The following is an 18,102-nucleotide window of genomic DNA, read 5'->3' on the forward strand; positions in this document are numbered from 1 at the left end:
TCTTCATTACTGGTTTTCCCATCCGTGATTCACTTTCGACATTTCTGTACTCCACATGTGCGTACTCTGAAATTTCTTCCCCAAGTGAAGGCCGATTTTTGATACTAGTAAACTTCTTTTGGTCAGGAATGCTATCATCGACTATGCAGGTTTTTTTTTATGTCGTTGTGACTTACGCCATGTGTTGTTCTTCTCACAAGGTAGCAGTGTCCCTTAACTTCGTCGGCTTCGTGTTCCTCATTTTTGATGTTAAGTTTGAAACTGAACTCTGTTCTGCAGTTCCACATACCTCACGTCTTTTTCTGACTTAACCCTCAAGCTATATTCAGTATTCATTATACTGTCCAATCCGTTCAACACGTCTTGTCATTCCTCTTCACATCCACTGGGATTAGCAATGTCACCAACGAATTTATCATTGACAACTTTTGAATCCTTTCCGAACCTGTCATTTATTACCGTTCCTGCGTTTTCGATGCACAGATTAAACAGAAGAAGAAGGCTGCATCCCTGTCCAACACAGTTCTTCATCCGAGTACTTCTCTCTTGGTTATCCATTTTTATTGTTCCCTCTTGTTTGTTATACGTACTGTATATTAGCCATTTTCCCAATACATCTTCTAAGAAGAGAAATATCTGCAGCATTTAACATTTTTGAATGCTTATCCTAAGTCAGCAAGTCTTGTGGATGCGTCTTAATTTTTCTTACGCAATGTTATCATAACCATGTACAGCGTCATACTTGCCTATCTATTGCCACTAATTATTGCTGCCAATAATTTCGATGTATGACCTGTCAAGCTGATTCTACGACAGGCTTCGCACTCTTTACCCTCACTCTCTTTGCGACCGTAAATGATATTTACCCGTAAGTCGGACGGTATATTTCCAGTCACAAAGAATGTACAAATCAACTTGAACAGTCGCTTAGCTTCCTCTTCCTCGAGTAATTTTAAAAATACAGAAGGGATGTTCTTTTTAATTTTTGCTGGAGCTCAAGTCTTCCAAGCAGTAATAGTGGACTTTCTTTGCTTCAAAATGACCGAAAGACCTTATGACAAAAAATGATACTAATTCTTCTTTGAAATTTTTGGACTTTTTTCAAAATCAGAGTTCTCATTAGATACTAAAATATTTTAATATAAAGAAATTTGGGCAAGTCTCTTAAGTAAAAACAATAGACTTAATGTTATCACCTCATAAGTACAAATGGCAGTTATAAGAGTCGAGGGACATGAAAGGGAAGCAGTGGTTGGGAAGGGAGTGAGACAGGGTTGTAGCCTATCCCCGATGTTATTCAATCTGTTTCCAGTAAAGGAAACAAAAGAAAAAATCGGAGTAGGTATTAAAATCCAGGGAGAAGAAATAAAAACTTTGAGGTTTGCCGATGACATTGTAATTCTGTCAGAGACAGCAAAGAACTTGGAAGAGCAGTTGAACGGAATGGATAGTGTCTTGAAAGGAGGATATAAGATGAACATCAACAAAAGCAAAACGAGGATAATGGAATGTAGTCGAATTAAGTCGGGTGATGCTGAGGGTATTAGATTAGGAAATGAGACACTTAAAGTAGTAAAGGAGTTTTGCTATTTGGGGAGCAAAATAACTGATGATGGTCGAAGTAGAGAGGATATAAAATGTAGACTGGCAATGGCAAGGAAAGCGTTTCTCAAAAAGAGAAATTTGTAAACATCGAGTATAGATTTAAGTGTCAGGAAGACATTTCTGAAAGTAATTCTATGGAGTGTAGTCATGTATGGAAGTGAAACATGGACGATAAATAGTTTGGACAAGAAGAGTATAGAATCTTTCGGAATATGGTGTTACAGAGGAATGCTGAAGGTTAGATGGGTAGCTCAGGTAACAAATGAGGAGGTTTTGAATAGGATTGGGGAGAAGAGAAGTTTGTGGCACAACTTGACTAGAAGAAGGGATCGGCTGGTAGGACATGTTTTGAGGCATCAAGGGATCACAAATTTAGCATTGGAGGGCAGCGTGGAGGGTAAAAATCGTAGAGGGAGACCAAGAGATGAATACACTAAGCAGATTCAGAAGGATGTAGGTTGCAGTGGGTACTGGGAGATGAAGAGGCTTGCAGAGGTTACAGTAGCATGGAGAGCTGCATCAAACCAGTCTCAGGACTGAAAACACAACAACAACAAGTATAAACTTTCAAGTAAAACGATTTGTACGAATGCTTTGTATTTACGACTGTTTCTGAGATTATGGTCTTCTTCCATAACATGTTGTACACCATCATATGTACTCCCATTTCGGTCATCATTGCAAAATATGCGAACTGGACAATAATCCAAGCGTAACTGTGGTTCTTTGTTTCAGAAAAGTATTTAGCGTCTCCCCATATCCATTCACAGAAATTTTTCTACGACTTGGCAAGATTCGAAACTGCCATTTTTGACATAACTAAATCGATGAATATGAATACATGTCGCGCCACAAAAACTAAATTTATATAAGTACACAAAACTTTTTGGTGGTCAAAAGATTGAAAATTTATTACTTAGCTACCTGAATGGAAAGCATATTTCAGCAGTACATGCGAAATAAGTCCTTCATGTTATTAAAACGAACATGGTTGCCACTGGAATAGTGAAAGTCCGGTTGTTCAGCCGATCTGTTGTTTACGTTTTCTGCACAATATTTAGACAGTCAACGCAGCCTCCTTCTTCAGGCACTGCGAGATTTGTTATCGTGTTTGCTCGCTGCCTCATCCAGCCAGACAGTGAGCTATTATTGGGTTCACGGCGCTATTTATAGCCGAGTTCGATTGCCGTCGTCCACTGCGCTCTCTGATGCTCTTTCGTTTTTCGGAGCACGCACCGATACTGCAGGAAACGCCAATTCCCTCTCTGTATTCTAACTCTCTTGGATGAGATCTTCGGCGACATTTTAATAAATTATGTTTCGTACCCTAGTTTTATTTCCATTGAAATCTCCATCCACGTTTATTAGATTTTCTGATGTCTTTATTTCGATAGACTCCTCAGTTAGGCTATCCAAAAAAGTTGTTGTTTGCACCACGATACTGGTCTCGTCGTGCTTCATTTCATCACTATATTGGAGACAGTGCTCGGAGACAGCTGGCTTGCTTTGTTGTTATATTCGTGTGTGCCGCTGGTATTCTTGGCCTCTCTCCTCCAGCCGGCCGACGTGGCCGAGCTGTTCTCAGCGCTTCAGTCTGGAACCGCACGACCGCGACGGTCGCAGCGTCGAATCCTGCCTCGGGTATGGATGTGAGTGATGTCCTTAGTTAGGTTTTCGCAGACTCAGATCGTCTTTAACGTTACAAGTAATACTTCTTGCCGTAGTAGGAAGATATACTGGATGTCACGTTTCGGTACCAGTCTACCGATATTTTCAGAGTGTTGGGCCAACATAAGGCAGACATGAGACTGTGGCTACTCTTTCTCGGTCTCAGTCTCAACCTATTTCTCAAATGTTCTTGATTTTAAATGCATCCCCTGTTCATTTTGATTCTCTGAGTACCCATTGCGTCATAAAACGGTCGTACGTGTCATAATTATAGGGCGAGAACTTCCTTGTCTGAAAGTGTTCGGTCTCTATGGACCAGAGCCCTTAGCACCGATTTTCTTTGTGTCTGATGTTGATGGCTCGAGGGGTGAAGATAAAAATTACTGTGTGTTAATGTTCATTATAATCTGTGACCTTGGGATTCATCCCGTCAGCTCCTGACTAACACATCGAGGAATGATATAGGGTTATCTGTTTCAGATTTCACCGTGAATCGATGCAAAGAATTGAAATGTTGAAGTAAGTCTTGAAACCATTCCACCCGACGTCGCCACATCATAATGGTGTCGTGAAATACCGATGGAAACAAAAGGTCTCAACTGCACTCATTCTAGTGTCTCCGCTTCAAAACGTTCCACCCAAAAGATTCGCCACGACAGGCGATAACCCACCATAGGTTTGTTCTTAATATTTTCCGTCAAACCAAAAAAATTCTGTGAAGAAATCGTCGAACTTTCTGCGATGTGTTTCGAGGAATCAGAAAGTGTAATTCTCCTAAAGATTGGATTACTTTCGCACCCTGGAGCCGCAATTAACTGAGGCGGAGTTGCGAATGGGACGTTCGTACTTCCCCATATACTCACTGAGAATGGGTTTCAGGTATATTGACGTCTACATATAGGTGCGTCAATGTTATTAACTACAAGTCTTACTGGAATTGTATCCTTGCGTCATCGTCATCTGTGTGTATCAAACATAAAGCCTAGTCCATGGTAAATATACGACAGTGAATGTGGCAAATCGAGCGTAGCGTTGATCAAATTGGCTGATAAAATCAACTTCCAGCACCCTAGGACAGCACTGTCCAGTTTGTCACTTTACTATGCAACATGCCATCTTGGAAAGCAGAATTCGTAGCTCTGTGACTGTGTGTTGTGCTGTGATGACTTTCAGAAGTTCCCTATCTTGGAGAACACATCACCCCCCCCCCCCCCCTCCCATCCTCTTCTAGCGCGAAAATAGAATTTTCCTTTTACTAATGATGAGCTTGGGATTAAGTATAGACGTCCACGCCTACAGTGCAGCATCGCTGTGTTCTTCCGTTCGCATTATAATACGTAACTCCTTTGTGTAAAACTGAAATCAATATCAGTAAACTATCATGTGTTTCCTAGTCCACAGACAGATGAGAACTACTGTCATGATTGCAATGCCGTCAAGCAGCTCTTGTGAGAGTCGGTAATGGATGGCTGGCACTTAGGTAGCTGCCATGCTTATGATGTTTTGAGGACTGGCGACGGAAGTTGTGCACCTAGGTGCTCCCAAACCGACTCCTTTCTGCGGCACAGTGAGGGCTGAACGAGGGAGAGTTCATTATTGTGGAACTGTTCTGTAAAAGTTCGCATCAACCTTCAGTGCAGAAAAGTACCTAAACCACTACCGTTCCAAGGAATCGGAATAATTCCCGTGAATAGAGTGACTAACAAGTAAACGCAAGACATAGTGACTATTAAAATTATTTTCAATTGTATTATTTCTCAACGCAGTTTAGTGGATTCGGAAACAATTATTGTTAGAAATTCTAGAGATTTGGTATATACCCAGATTCTAGGAGCGAGCTAGTTCCTCTTTCCGTCCCCTCCACTTGACAAATCTAGGAGCAAGCTAGTTCCTCTTTCCGTCCTCTCCACTTGACAAAAAATGGCTCCGAGCACTATGGGACTTAACATCTGAGGTGATCAGTCCCCTAGAATTACTTAAACGTAATTAACCTAAGGGCATCACACACATCAATGCCCGAGGCAGGATTCGAACCTGCGACCGTAGAGGTCGCGCGGTTCCAGACTGTAGCGCCTAGAACCACTCGGCCACCCCGGCTGGCCTTCCACTTAACAGACACCAAGAGTCTGCCTGGAGTAAATCTTTATGTGTTACTGCAGTCACTTTAGTCCTAGTAATCTTTGCGATCATTCTTCCTTGTCCAGTTCTTCATCTAGAATTCGTGTATGCAGATTAGCCAGTGTACTACGAGGGCTGTTCAATAAAGAATGATCATATTCTTTTCTGTGGTCATAATTTCTCGCGCTAATATTTAATCATATGATATTTTGTTGGCTTGATGTGCAACGAACACGCCGTAGTAGTTTAAATGTTAGGACTCCTGGTTCCTTCCTATGAGAGGCAGGCAAGTTTCAGCATCGCCTACTGCTCCAGTGGAGGAGGTAACAAAGCTTCAGCTGAGGTCTATACAATGTTGCAGAAGACCTATGGAAAGTCTGTTCTTCCCTACAGCACAGCTCTAAGGTGGTTTAAAATGTTCAAAGAGGAGAGACAATCAATTTAGGGGACCCAGTGGTCCAGTTGCTGCTCTTATGGAAGAAAACCTCAACACTGCTGCTGTCACTGTGAGAGAGGATCGAAGAATTACCTTAAGATTACTTTCTGATATGCTGAATATTTCATTGGATGCCACCCACAATTTCGTGCCAGGAAACTTACACATGATAAGTGTTTGTGCACGATGGGTACAACGACTGTTGATTCCCTAGCAAAAGGACATTCGCGTGCAGGTCTGCATGCAGTTACATTTGATGTGATAGGAAGATCCGGAGTTTCATTCAAATGCAATTACTGCTGATGAAACTTGGCTACACCATTTTGATCCTGAGAGCAAATAGCAAAGCTCAGTGTGGAAATCTCCTTCATCACCAACCCCCAAAAGAGCAAAAGTGCTTGCTTCTGCGGGGAAAGTTACGGCCACCTCATTCTTTGATATTCATGGAATGATTTATAACCATGTTGTACCTGGACACACATCGATATCTGGACAATATTACAGGGATGTCCTGAAAACATTGAAAGTCCATATTAGGTAAAAGGGGCCACATTTCCGTAAAGCAGGCTGGATGCTGCACCGCGATAATATGCGGCAGCATATTGCCAGTGTTGTAACTATCTTGCAAAAATCAACGTGAAGTGCATCCCTCACCCTCCCTATAGTCTGGATTTAGTCCCATGTGACTTTTTTCTGTTCCCTAACATGTAGAAACGGCCTTGTGGGAGGCATTGTCAATCATGAGAAGCAGTGGTGAAGGCTACGGAGAGGAATTTGATGGACCATTCAAAAAATGATTTCTAACATGTATTTGAAGACTGGCAGAAACGCTGGGACAAGGGCACCGCATTCGTGGGAGACTACTATGAAAACGGCCATCAGAACTATGAGGATGAAAAAGATATGTTGTCAAAAAAATTATTATGATTCTTTGTTGATCAGCCCTCGTACAACGTCGACAATGTGGAGATGATCGTAGTACAGACTCCGCTTCGGTTTGTGAATTTTCATCTCCCACCCTTTCACCGACTGTTGTTTTGGCCTAGCATCCTCTTTTTTCCATGTCGCAATCAGTCTTTGTAGCACGGTCTTTCATAGAAAAGGTGCAGTTTTTGCATGACTTGAAATAGTTTGACCAAACATTCTTGATATAATTATTAGTCTAGTTGGATCGGATTGCATCTATCATTAAGGGATGAGTCCCCAAGTTTCGAGTCATAGGTACTACAAAACGTCCTGTGCTGGCACCCACTGAATATGGTGAACGTAGCTGGAAGGATAATGGGTAGGTACAACATGCCCATACATGCCTGAATGGGAATGGTGCCAGCACTTGCATGCCTGTACATCGTGTGGGAAGCAGGACGACAGCGATCATCAGTCATCGAGGAAAAGTGATTAAGACAGAGATTTTTTCCAATTACCCGTGTGTTTGTGAATGCAAGTGACAAACAGTGACATGGCATGGCTGAGTTGCAACGGATAGCGTTTAGCAGCCAGGTGGAACGTACACGCAATTGTAACCATTTTAAAATATTCTAAGTTTGCTGGAGAGGCAAAAGACATAGGAATAGGACATGGAAGATTACGAACGTAGTAGAGATGAAATACAGACGCGAAAGGTAAGCTAAGACTCTTACAAAACCAGGCTATAGTTACAACTAATCGTAAGACATGAAACGGAAAGAGTAGTTGTGAACGCTAACACTAGTCACTGTATATACTAAAAACATGTTGAAAGAAAAGAAAATAATTTTCACTGAGAGAATATTAGAGGTTTGAGGCCTCCCGATGATACTGTGTTTCTGTCAGAACCGCAGTTGAAGGGAATGCGCTTATAAGATGAACATTAACAAAAATAAAACTAGTGTAATCAGTCAATGGTGATGTACTAAATACAGTAAACGGGTTTTGTTGTTTAGACATCAAAATAATTGATCTTGGATAGAACATACAGGGTATTACATTCACAATGACAGTAACCGAAATTTTTTACAATCAGTCAGCAATATATGTATCAGTAAATCGTTCCTAAAACTAAGAATAGTTGTCAGGATTGTAGCCTTGCGCGGATGCGAAACGTGGACGTTAAACACTTCAAAAAGAAATGGAGCATTTGAAATGTTGTGCTTCGAAGGATTGATGACGATTAGGTAGGTATGCCAGAAATCGAATGAGGAGGAAAAAAGTAATTCATGTCACAACTTGACTATAGGAAGGAGTCAGTTGACGCGAAGCATGCTGAGGTATTAAAGGGACCTCCCGTCTGATAATGAGAGCAAGTGTTGAGAGGGAGGCAAAGGCTTCACTACAGGAAGCAAGTTCAAATGAAGTAGGTTTCTACAGTTGTGTGGACGTGGAGAGCCTATTAGAGCATGAATTAGGGCTAGAGCTGCTTCAAACTAAAGACTAATACCAAAATGAGACTATACATATAAGATGACAACTGGAGAAGGAAAGATGTTGGAAAGGGTTTGGCACATATGAAGATAATGTTCTCATTTCAAGAATGCTCGTGTTAGGAGCAATTCACTGACATTTAGGTAAAAAGTGTCGTGCCGTTACTGATACAGCACGATTGTCTGTGAAAGTTAATTGAGTAGTAAATAAGAAAACCGAAGAAGGCCATTACGTTAATAAAATGGACGAGTGTTAAATTTTCTATCTTTTGTGGCAAGTGCGCTGCAAAGAATGTACAAAAGATGTAAACATTTTGTGTCAGCATGGGGTTAGAGTAACTGTCTTTCACTCTTGTTGCCTCTACAACAGAGTTTGCGGCTAATGTGGGATGGTACAAGTTAAACAGAGCAGAATACTGTTACAGAGCGAGAAGAAGTGGAAAACAGCAGAAAGCCAGAAACAGAGTACTGCAGAAAGTGCCCCAATGTGACTGGGGAAACTATAAGCCTTTAAAGGAAACAGATTGGTTTCTCAGTCTATACTACTACTGTGAAACTAACAGCACCTTTTTTGAACCACATTGGAAAATAATTTTCAGAGCTCTAATGATACCCCAGAGGAAGAGACAACTTTTCACGATTGCAAGTGTTATGTGCGGAGACAGTCAATCCGAAGACTGTAAAAAATCATCACATTTTTGGAATCCGTAAACATTCAACGATCGCGTTTTAACGATGAGTAAATGTGACATGCATTATGTTACGTTCATACTATCAGCAGTAGAGTATTACTGTTAAAATAATTATATTACTTACTGAAGCTCTTTTATGCTTGGAGTTTTGAGCTGTGCGTCACAATCCGTCTTACCAAGTTTTATCATCATTTCCATCATTTCATTTCTAGACATTTGAGACATCTGGTAGAAGTTTATGTCTTTCTTCCATTTGTCGTACATAAATGACATATCTATCTGAGTTACGTTTGGTGGAGGATCCTGCAACACAAAAACCGTACATAACCTTCTTTAAAGGAAGGCATTAAGACGAGATTGTTATTTCGAAGACAACTGCTAAAATAACGTACTTCATACTGATGCTATTTAAAGCCACATACCGCTCATCTAGATTACAGCAACTGCTATATGAGGTAACACCACTTTTTCTGTCTCATCTATTGGTGTTCACAGAAAGTATTTTGTTATTTCCTTGTCGCCATTGTGAATGGTTTGCATACACAATAAAAATTAGTTTAAGTTATGGTTAAAACATACAGAGAAGATTTAAAGATGCAAATGGGTTTCGTAGTTCCCTAACAGCAGTAAGGGTTACTCACAACCTCTGCGTCAATTATCTTACAAAACATACACACATTTCATATTCCTTGAACCACTTGATTCTTATAAAGCTCAGCAATGGTCTCCTTTCGACAATACCGATTCTGTGAATAAAATGACCACAACGCAATGGTACGGTAGTGCTAGATTCAGAGTCACTGTACATTGTGGTGAATACCATGAACTATAGCATGGCAATGTCTTCCTATAAGTCTTCAAACCAACATCAACTGAGGGCAGTACTTCAGCGTTGATTACGAAAAATCAGTCTCCTTGTGGACATTAATGTCGGTTGAACGAAATAACTAAAAATGAGCTGAAATACTGTGACTTGAGATATACGATTTAAGTCATGAAGCCGTAACCTGAGAAGGAATGTGAAATTGCCAGTGTAGAGGCAGAATGTGCAACTAAACCAGAAGCTACGGAAGTTTATCGTCAGGAACAATAGTGACTCTGATAAGAAAACGAAATAAAGTGAAAAACGGACCGATTCTTATATGCTTAGAAACATAAGGAATGAAATAAATATCACGGACAACATTGGGCAAGATATTGAATATTCGACAAGACTTCTACCACCGCGCGAATTACGTTCCAAAAAAGCAGCTCGAAACGCAAAGGCACCACGTGAATGTAGGAAAGTGAAACGGTATATAAAATCTTACACAACGTCGGAATATCAAGTGATTCACCCTAAGTACATCCATACGGTATTAGGAGCTCCACTACAATTCATGGAAGAAGTTCCAAGATACGGTATTGAATGAAGTCGGTGTCATGTTGTATTATATCTGACGTGTTCCTCTTACATTGCCGGCCAGAGTGGCCAAGCGGTTCTAGGCGCTACAGTCTGGAACCGAACGACCGCTACGGTCGCAGTTTCGAATCCTGACTCGGGCATGGATGTGTGTGATGTCCTTAGGTTACTTAGGTTTAATTAGTCCTATGTTCTAGGCGACTGATGACCTCAGAAATTAAGTCGCATAGTGCTCAGAGCCATTTTGAACCACTTACATTTGTATGGTGAGTTAACGGTACGGTGAACAATGATGGGAAGTAAAAGCGTAAGTCTCACTTATGATAACATTCTATGCGCTGATTAAATTATTTGTTTAAGAGTTGGGGCAATCCATTAGCAATCCACTAGTAACATAAAAAGCCTATTGAGAATTATAGCATGCGACACGGATTCAAATATGCACGAGCACTAAGTGAAATTTTATTATGTAGACACAGAGGTGGGCATGCTTCGTTTAAAATATATTAATATTTTATTAGTACAGGTTGTGGAATAAAGCAAGATATGTATCAGCTTGATATGCAGAATAGTAAAATCGCTTCAACAGATTTATGAAGAATTCATGTTATGTATATTTTGCGGTACATTGGAATTCCGTTGAGGGATGTATTTCTTTATTGCAGAGGGGTAAGCTGGCCGCTGAAATTCATCCAAAGTAAGCTTATGAAGTCGGTGTTCTTTCGTGTTCAATTGTTAAGAAGTAAGTCACAGAAAGACAAAGTTTCAGAAAAGGAACAGTAAGTACTTTTGACGACGATCTTCATGAAGTATATCTCAAAACTGTACGCAATCATTAGCAGTACATGGCAAACTAACTTCGTTATAGGCGGTCGAGTATAAAGAATGGATGCCCGAAGGAGTCTCAAACATTTGAGTGTCACGTATCTAAATAACTACAACGTTCCTAAAATGTACAAGATGAAAGAAACAGACAAATGCCTAGGCAACTGCAGGGAGATTGGAGTGAGAGACACTGATTGGAGCCCATAAACTTGCTGCATGTGAGATAAAATTGTATTTACACTAAGACTTCGTAACAGTGGATAATTAACATCACCGATATATGTAGGATACAATGAATACATTTATTCCGGCATGTGTTTCATTTCAGTAGCCAGCTGCGTATCTAATGAAACAAGCCCCTTTCGCTTATTCTTTGGCCATTCAGTTGAGTCACCATTCTTATTCTAAAACGTATAGGAGGGAAGGGGGATCCTCAATTTCACAGAGTAGGCGTCCATTGTCTTCTTAATTTGGAGATGGATTTCTTTTCTTAAAGTTATTTTGATGAAAATAACAGTACCAGTGAATACCACCCACCCGAAACTTCCACACTGATAACATGAAAAGACAGATCAGGAAGGCTTGACGTACATGTAAACAAGTTTGTTGACATTCTCAACCAGGAGACATGCAATCTTCTAGAAATTTTAATTACAAGGGTTGCCCAGAAACTAATTCCTAGCATTTTTTCCTTCAACAATATTTTATTCAACATGATGATAATTACACACAAGAAAGAATGGTGTTTTATCTACACACCCTATTTTTCCACGTAATCTCAGTCCTGTTCTATGGCCTTCCTCCAGCATGAAGGGCATTTATGCCCTGTAAGTGTCAATACTTGTCTTGCTGGTGGAGCCAGTGCTTCACTGTGTGAATCACCTCCTCGTCGTCGTCAAAATGTCTTCCACGAATGAGTATGTCCTCGCGAATGACAACAGCTCGCTGCAACATGTCAAGTGCGACAGCCGTGGATGGTCTCGACAACCGCTGCAAATTGTGGAGCTGCGCGGAACAACCTTCTGATGACCTCACCCGCCGTGCCGCGCTACTAAACTGTACTTCTGCCTACAGCAGATGCTCCCTAGACTTTCCACAAGCGCTTGTGAGAAATTCAATGACGGCACGTTGGTTGTAACGTACATCACCTCTAGACGCCCTTTTGAAACTGCCCTGCAGCTATTCTAGCTGTCGAAAGTGACGGAAAATTTGCTTGCTCACTCAGAAGCTCAACATGTACGATTTTGATTACATGAGTTTTCAGTCCCTAACACAAATCAAAGAAGTAAATGTTAACGACTGACGACTTAACTGCTAGGTCGGCTAGGCTGTCTTAAATCTCTGCCACGCTCTGTTCTTCAACTAATGGTCAGTGAAAGGAAGATCTAGCTACCTTCATAGGATTAGTGGTGATGATGGTGACCTGGTGTCCCTTTTCAGCAAGAGCTCGCATGATGATGAGGAAGGGCAGCTGGTGGCTGATGGAGGGCGTCGGGTTGATGCCCAGGATTCTCGCACATGAGCACACGTGGACCAGCAGTGGTAGCAGCAATAGCCTGAGCTTCATGGTGGAGCACTGCAAGTGACAAGAAAGGCACAGCGTCAGTTGCGAGAAACTGATACAGTAGTAAGTACATTTCATGTAAGACAGAGACAACATGGCTAGACATTAGACCTATTCCTTAAGTGATACCACTGATACCACAAGCAATACATCTACTGTGCCAATGACACACTTTGATGTTCAAGCGTCTGCTGAAGGTCATCAGGTGTTTATCAGGCACAGGCGTGATGTAATAATTTATTTTTAAGAAATGATGTCATCAAGATGGCAGTGGATGACAAATTTACAAAATGCAAATTAATGATGTGAGGGACATTTAAAAAGGCTAGAAGGCATTGGCGAGATAATTTATAACAATTGCATCATCGCTCTGGTAGAAAAATTAAAAACTATAAGATGGCACTAGTGGGATATATATATTTTTTAATTTTTAGCAACTATCGAAAATGAAACATCCAATCACATCACGTAAGATCTCTCTCTCTCGCTCTCTCTCTCTCTCTCTCTCTCTCTCTCTCTCTCTCTCTCACACACACACACACACACACACACACACACACACACACACACACACACAAACACAGGTGGAAAAGGGGGGGGGGGGGGAGGAGAGGGAGGGTCACACACAGACTTTCACGCTTTTTGAACTGTGTTCACAGTCTGAATGTCCGGAAGCTGATAATGATCTGCCACTGGTGATTTTGCAGCTCTCGAAGTGAAATCCAGACCTTTAGGTTCCAGGTTCGAGTTCCAGTCGGGGCACTCTTTTCTACTGTCCCCGTTGACACTTATCAATGCCTGTAAGCAGCTAAAGGTCGGGATTTCATTGTAACTTCAAGTATTCATAGTGTTCTCTCTAGCAATATTTTTAATGTCAAAAATAGGTAAACACCTGAAATTCTGCTTCATCACTATATCTTATACATACGTCTCTCTCTCTCTCTCTCTCTCTGTCTGTTTTACACATCACTATAAATGTTTACGACAAATATCTGTCATTACACAATTCCTGTCACATATATCTGAATTATTTACTAAATATGTCTAAGTAGCTTTGATTCTGCTTCGTGCTGCAAATTTTCGCACAATAAATCAGTTTAATGTTTTTCTTTTTAATTTCCATGCATACACTGAGATTAGTTAACTTTATATTGTAGTACAAATCATTTGACACCTTATGCAGTAAGAGAGTTGAATCATAGGAATTTGATATACACAGGTATTAATCTTCAACACAGGTTGGAATGCCATGTATTCACACTGTCTAAAAAACTGGAAATTATCGAGACTTCATTCACACAAACAGATTAAAAAATACAAAATTAATAAAAAACTGAACAAGGGGAAACTTCAGTCAGGCAACCCGTTTTAGAGAAGTGAATTGGACTGCAATTTCTATCACACAAATTGTTCGAATGGAATAGGTGGGAGTTCCATTCCCACAGGCCACTTAAATGTCGGTAGAGCTCGGAATTTCATTCACATATACAGTTTACAAGAAATTACACAATGGATCGGAATACCTTTCACACAGATTGTTTAAAAAACCAAATAGTTCAGAATGACACTCACACACGCAATTAAGAAACGGAACGGATCGAAATTTCTAACACACAGACCATGTGAAGAAACAGAACTTGTCGACATTTGAATTTTATTCACAAAAACCATTTGGAAAAATGGAGCAGTTGGTAATTTCATTCAGACAGACTATTTAAAAAAAATGGGAGAGTTCGAAATTTCATCCACTCTGTTTAAATAGATGGACTGGTTCGAAATGTCATTCACATATACGGCTTCAAAACAACTCAGACAGTTTATAAATACCGAACGAATCAGTTACTTTCACACACAAAACGATTAAAAGAATACAATTGGTCGTAATTTCATTCATACAGGCTGTTTTAAAAATGGAACAGATCGGAATTTCAATCCAGCTGACCGTTTAAAAGTAATGGAATGTCCGTGGACAATATCTGCAGTAACGGTAGCTCTTCCCCTCCCCCCTTTCCCGCCGCTTACATCACAGGGGTAATACTACTATTAACATTTAGCAGGTCTGATGGAATTGCACAAAACCGTAGAACATATTAAGTAAATAAACTGTTGCACATTTTACAATACTTTCAAATTTGGAAAGGCTGTAGCTTCAAATCCTTTTCATCATAAAAGTTAAAATTCAAACGTATTAGAAAACATGATATTAATAGATTTCCCTGATACTCATTTTGCCAGTTTTCTACTAGAAACGAGGGCAAAAAATGAACTCTGTTGCGCAATATCGAAAACATTTCATATCCATGCATTCGCGAAAAAGCCTTTGAAATTAGGAAACAGTAGTACAACATATACACGTAATGTACAAATGTACGGTATCCAAATTATACTATAAAAACAAAAATTCTTTCTAAATTGAATTTAACACAGAACTTAGTTAAAGACAATACTTCTAGTTACATGTCCAGGAGCTACAACGCGATTTGGTAAACTTCTCTAAGGTAGAACCTCTTCAGAGTCCTGTAGAGTTTTCGCCTAGAGCCGTTTGTGCTTCGCAGTTGAAAGCTGTAAAAAGCGCTACGAAGTCTTAAGGATTTCCTTAAGCTGATTCTACTGTAGGAGTACCCTAGTAATAAAGAACACATGCATTAAAAATTCATGCATCCCAGTGTTTATGAAATCATACTTCTGGAACTATGTGTCTTACAATGGTTTATTTGTGTATCTACATTTTGCAGCATATGGGAATACTGTCTGCGAAACATGTTGCGAGTGCCATAAATAGCAAAAATAAACGAATTTAAACTTCACGCACGATGCCACAGTTTTTCGCGCATCTAAGTGTTTGTGACGTATATATCTTGATCTATGTGTCATACAGTGCTATAATTGCGTCGGTACATTCAGCGGCATATGTGGATACTGTCTGCGAAATGTGTTGCGAAGAGATCTAGCAGCAAACAAGTAATAAATTTCAAAGTTATGTACAATGCGGCAGTTTTCAACGCATCTTAGTGTTTATAATCCGTAATATCTCCTGTCATATATGGTCCATTGACACTATTTTGCTGGTACATTTAGTGGTATACGTGAATATTGTGTGCAAAATTTATAGTGAATACAGTATGCAAAAACTAAACTAAAACGTCATAATCCATTTGTCGGTTTTACTGTATCAACAGCGAAAAAGTAATAAGCCCTAAATTCTCTTTCTTTCAGAGAAAAAGTTTGGAAAATGTTTGAAATTTTGTATAAAGTTTGAAGGAAATCACTAAGTGCTCCCGGTCTCAAATAATGGAGGACTTAAGTCTGGAAATTTAAGAGTTGTGAGCTACCCTGCTCTTTTACCCTCACTCCAGACTGTATCCATGAACATCGCTTTTGTCGTTATACGACACATTGTTCAGAATATGTATAACGAGTCATAAACACAGAGACGCGTGAGACTCTGCGGCACCATTTACAATGATTTCTACCTCTACATGGTTACTCTGCAATTCACACTTAAGTGCCTGGCAAAGGGTTCATCTAACCATTTTCATACTATTTCCCTACCATTCTACTCTCGAATGGCGCGTGGGAAAAGGGAACACCTAAATCCTTCCGTTTGAGATCTGATTTCTCTTACTTGATTATGATGAACATTTCTCCCTACGTAGGTGGGTGTCAACAAAATATTTTCGAATTCGGAAGAGAATGTTGGTGATTTAAATTCCGTAAATAGTTCTCGCCGCAAAGAAAACCAGCCCTGTTTCAGTGACGGCCACCCCAATTCGTGTATCATATCAGTGACACTCTCACCCCTATTGCGCGATAACACGCTTAATTTATTACTTCCGCTGAATGTACCTAGGAAAGTATATCACTGTAAGACTCACAGTATAGGAGATATGACGTCATAAAGACTGAGATGCTTGAAAACGTCAAGTCTCATGCTAGACGTTTTAAATTATTAATCCTCTACTAGCATATCTAATCATAACATATTTCACTGATAGTATACACACTTATCAAGGGATGTACCTGAAAATTTGTATCACTGGACAGCACATAGATGAGGAGATACGGCATTATAAATATTGAACTGCATGAAACTGAAACTGAATGCGAAATTTGCTAGAGACAATGTGAAATGGGAGTAGAACGTAGGTAAAGAGTTCATCCTAAGCCCCTGGAACCATTTCGATGAAATGTGGTACGCATACTACTTACGATGATGATAAGAACCACCAGCCTTCTATAGCGGTGAGCGTGTCAGATAACGAGGGGAAAGGAGCAGATCGACACATAGAGGATGAAGAGTAGATGGAATGTACGAGGGGAGAAGAGATGGACCGAGAAAGAAAAGGAGAAGACGGAGAGAGAAATAGGGGAAAGAATAGGCAGAGTGTGAGTGGAGGTGGATATGGAGAGAGAGGAGTAGAAAATTTGCAGAGAAAGAGAGAAAGACAGATGGACAGAGAGATTGGAGAGGAGGAGTTGGGCAGAGAGATGGGGTGAGGGAGAAAGGGGCAGGAGGATACAGAGAGAGAATGCAGGGGTGGAGGAGATGGACACAGATAGTGTATAGAAATGATGGACAGTGGGTATGAAGAAGGCTATGGGCAGAGAAAGGGAGAACGAGGGGATGGACTAATAGAAAACGGGAATAAATGTATTCTCGGACAATGCCGGATACTCAGCTAGTACATATCAAAGTTACCATCTGTTTGGAATAGCTACAAGGTTGGTACACATGTGTTTCAGTACATGCAACTCTCAACGATTGCATTTAAATAGAAAACGTGGCAAGGGGATAGGGTCCAGAATACCATATGTAGTTGGCCTGAACATCGTATTCAGGTAGACTAGCGTGGTATAAGGATTACACAACGTTACGGTAGGTTACAGTATAGGATGTAACTTCCACTATCCTTGCATGCAATCTACCCTGATTATTGGTCTTTGGAAGGTGCTGAAATGGCTTTATCAGATGAAAGACAAGTAAGAGCTGTGATTGAATAGGAACACAGAAACATCGGCGCATCATTTAGCACTTATATTAGGGTTCTAATTATACTGATAAATCGAGTGTTCAGTATATAATTCGGTCAAAGGTCCAAACAGTTTGCACTGTGATCCAATGTAAGTAGGCATTAGTGTAAAACATGATAAGCACTTCATACATCGTGAAATAACTAGCACAATAAGAATGGTATGCGTAAACCTGTGGGTGTCAAAAATTATACAATTGCTGCTCACAAATTGACGTAGTGTATATTCATTGGTTGCATAGATCAAACTACGAGATCATAGATGATGGAGGAAGGCTAATAGAGCATAGGTGGCAGAGCATGGGACCTGGATATTGAACTACAAGAACTTAGATGATGTATTAGTGGGCCAGAGTAGTATAA

General features: G+C 40.2%; 1 protein-coding gene across 1 annotated transcript in view; it reads right to left on the minus strand.

The window, feature by feature from the left end:
- The window catches only part of LOC126355141 (UDP-glucosyltransferase 2-like), a 67,198-nt gene that overhangs the window by 29,790 nt on the left and 19,306 nt on the right, over positions 1–18,102 (minus strand). Inside the window, exons 2-3 of the mRNA XM_050005328.1 lie at positions 12,539–12,721; positions 9,043–9,221 (exon numbers count right to left, since the gene is read on the minus strand). Coding sequence (XP_049861285.1) covers positions 9,043–9,221; positions 12,539–12,712 — 353 coding nt within the window. The 5' untranslated portion in view covers positions 12,713–12,721. The remainder of the gene's footprint in view (positions 1–9,042; positions 9,222–12,538; positions 12,722–18,102) is intronic.

This window comes from Schistocerca gregaria, chromosome 3 (assembly GCF_023897955.1).
Source record: "Schistocerca gregaria isolate iqSchGreg1 chromosome 3, iqSchGreg1.2, whole genome shotgun sequence".
NCBI lineage: Eukaryota > Metazoa > Arthropoda > Insecta > Orthoptera > Acrididae > Schistocerca > Schistocerca gregaria.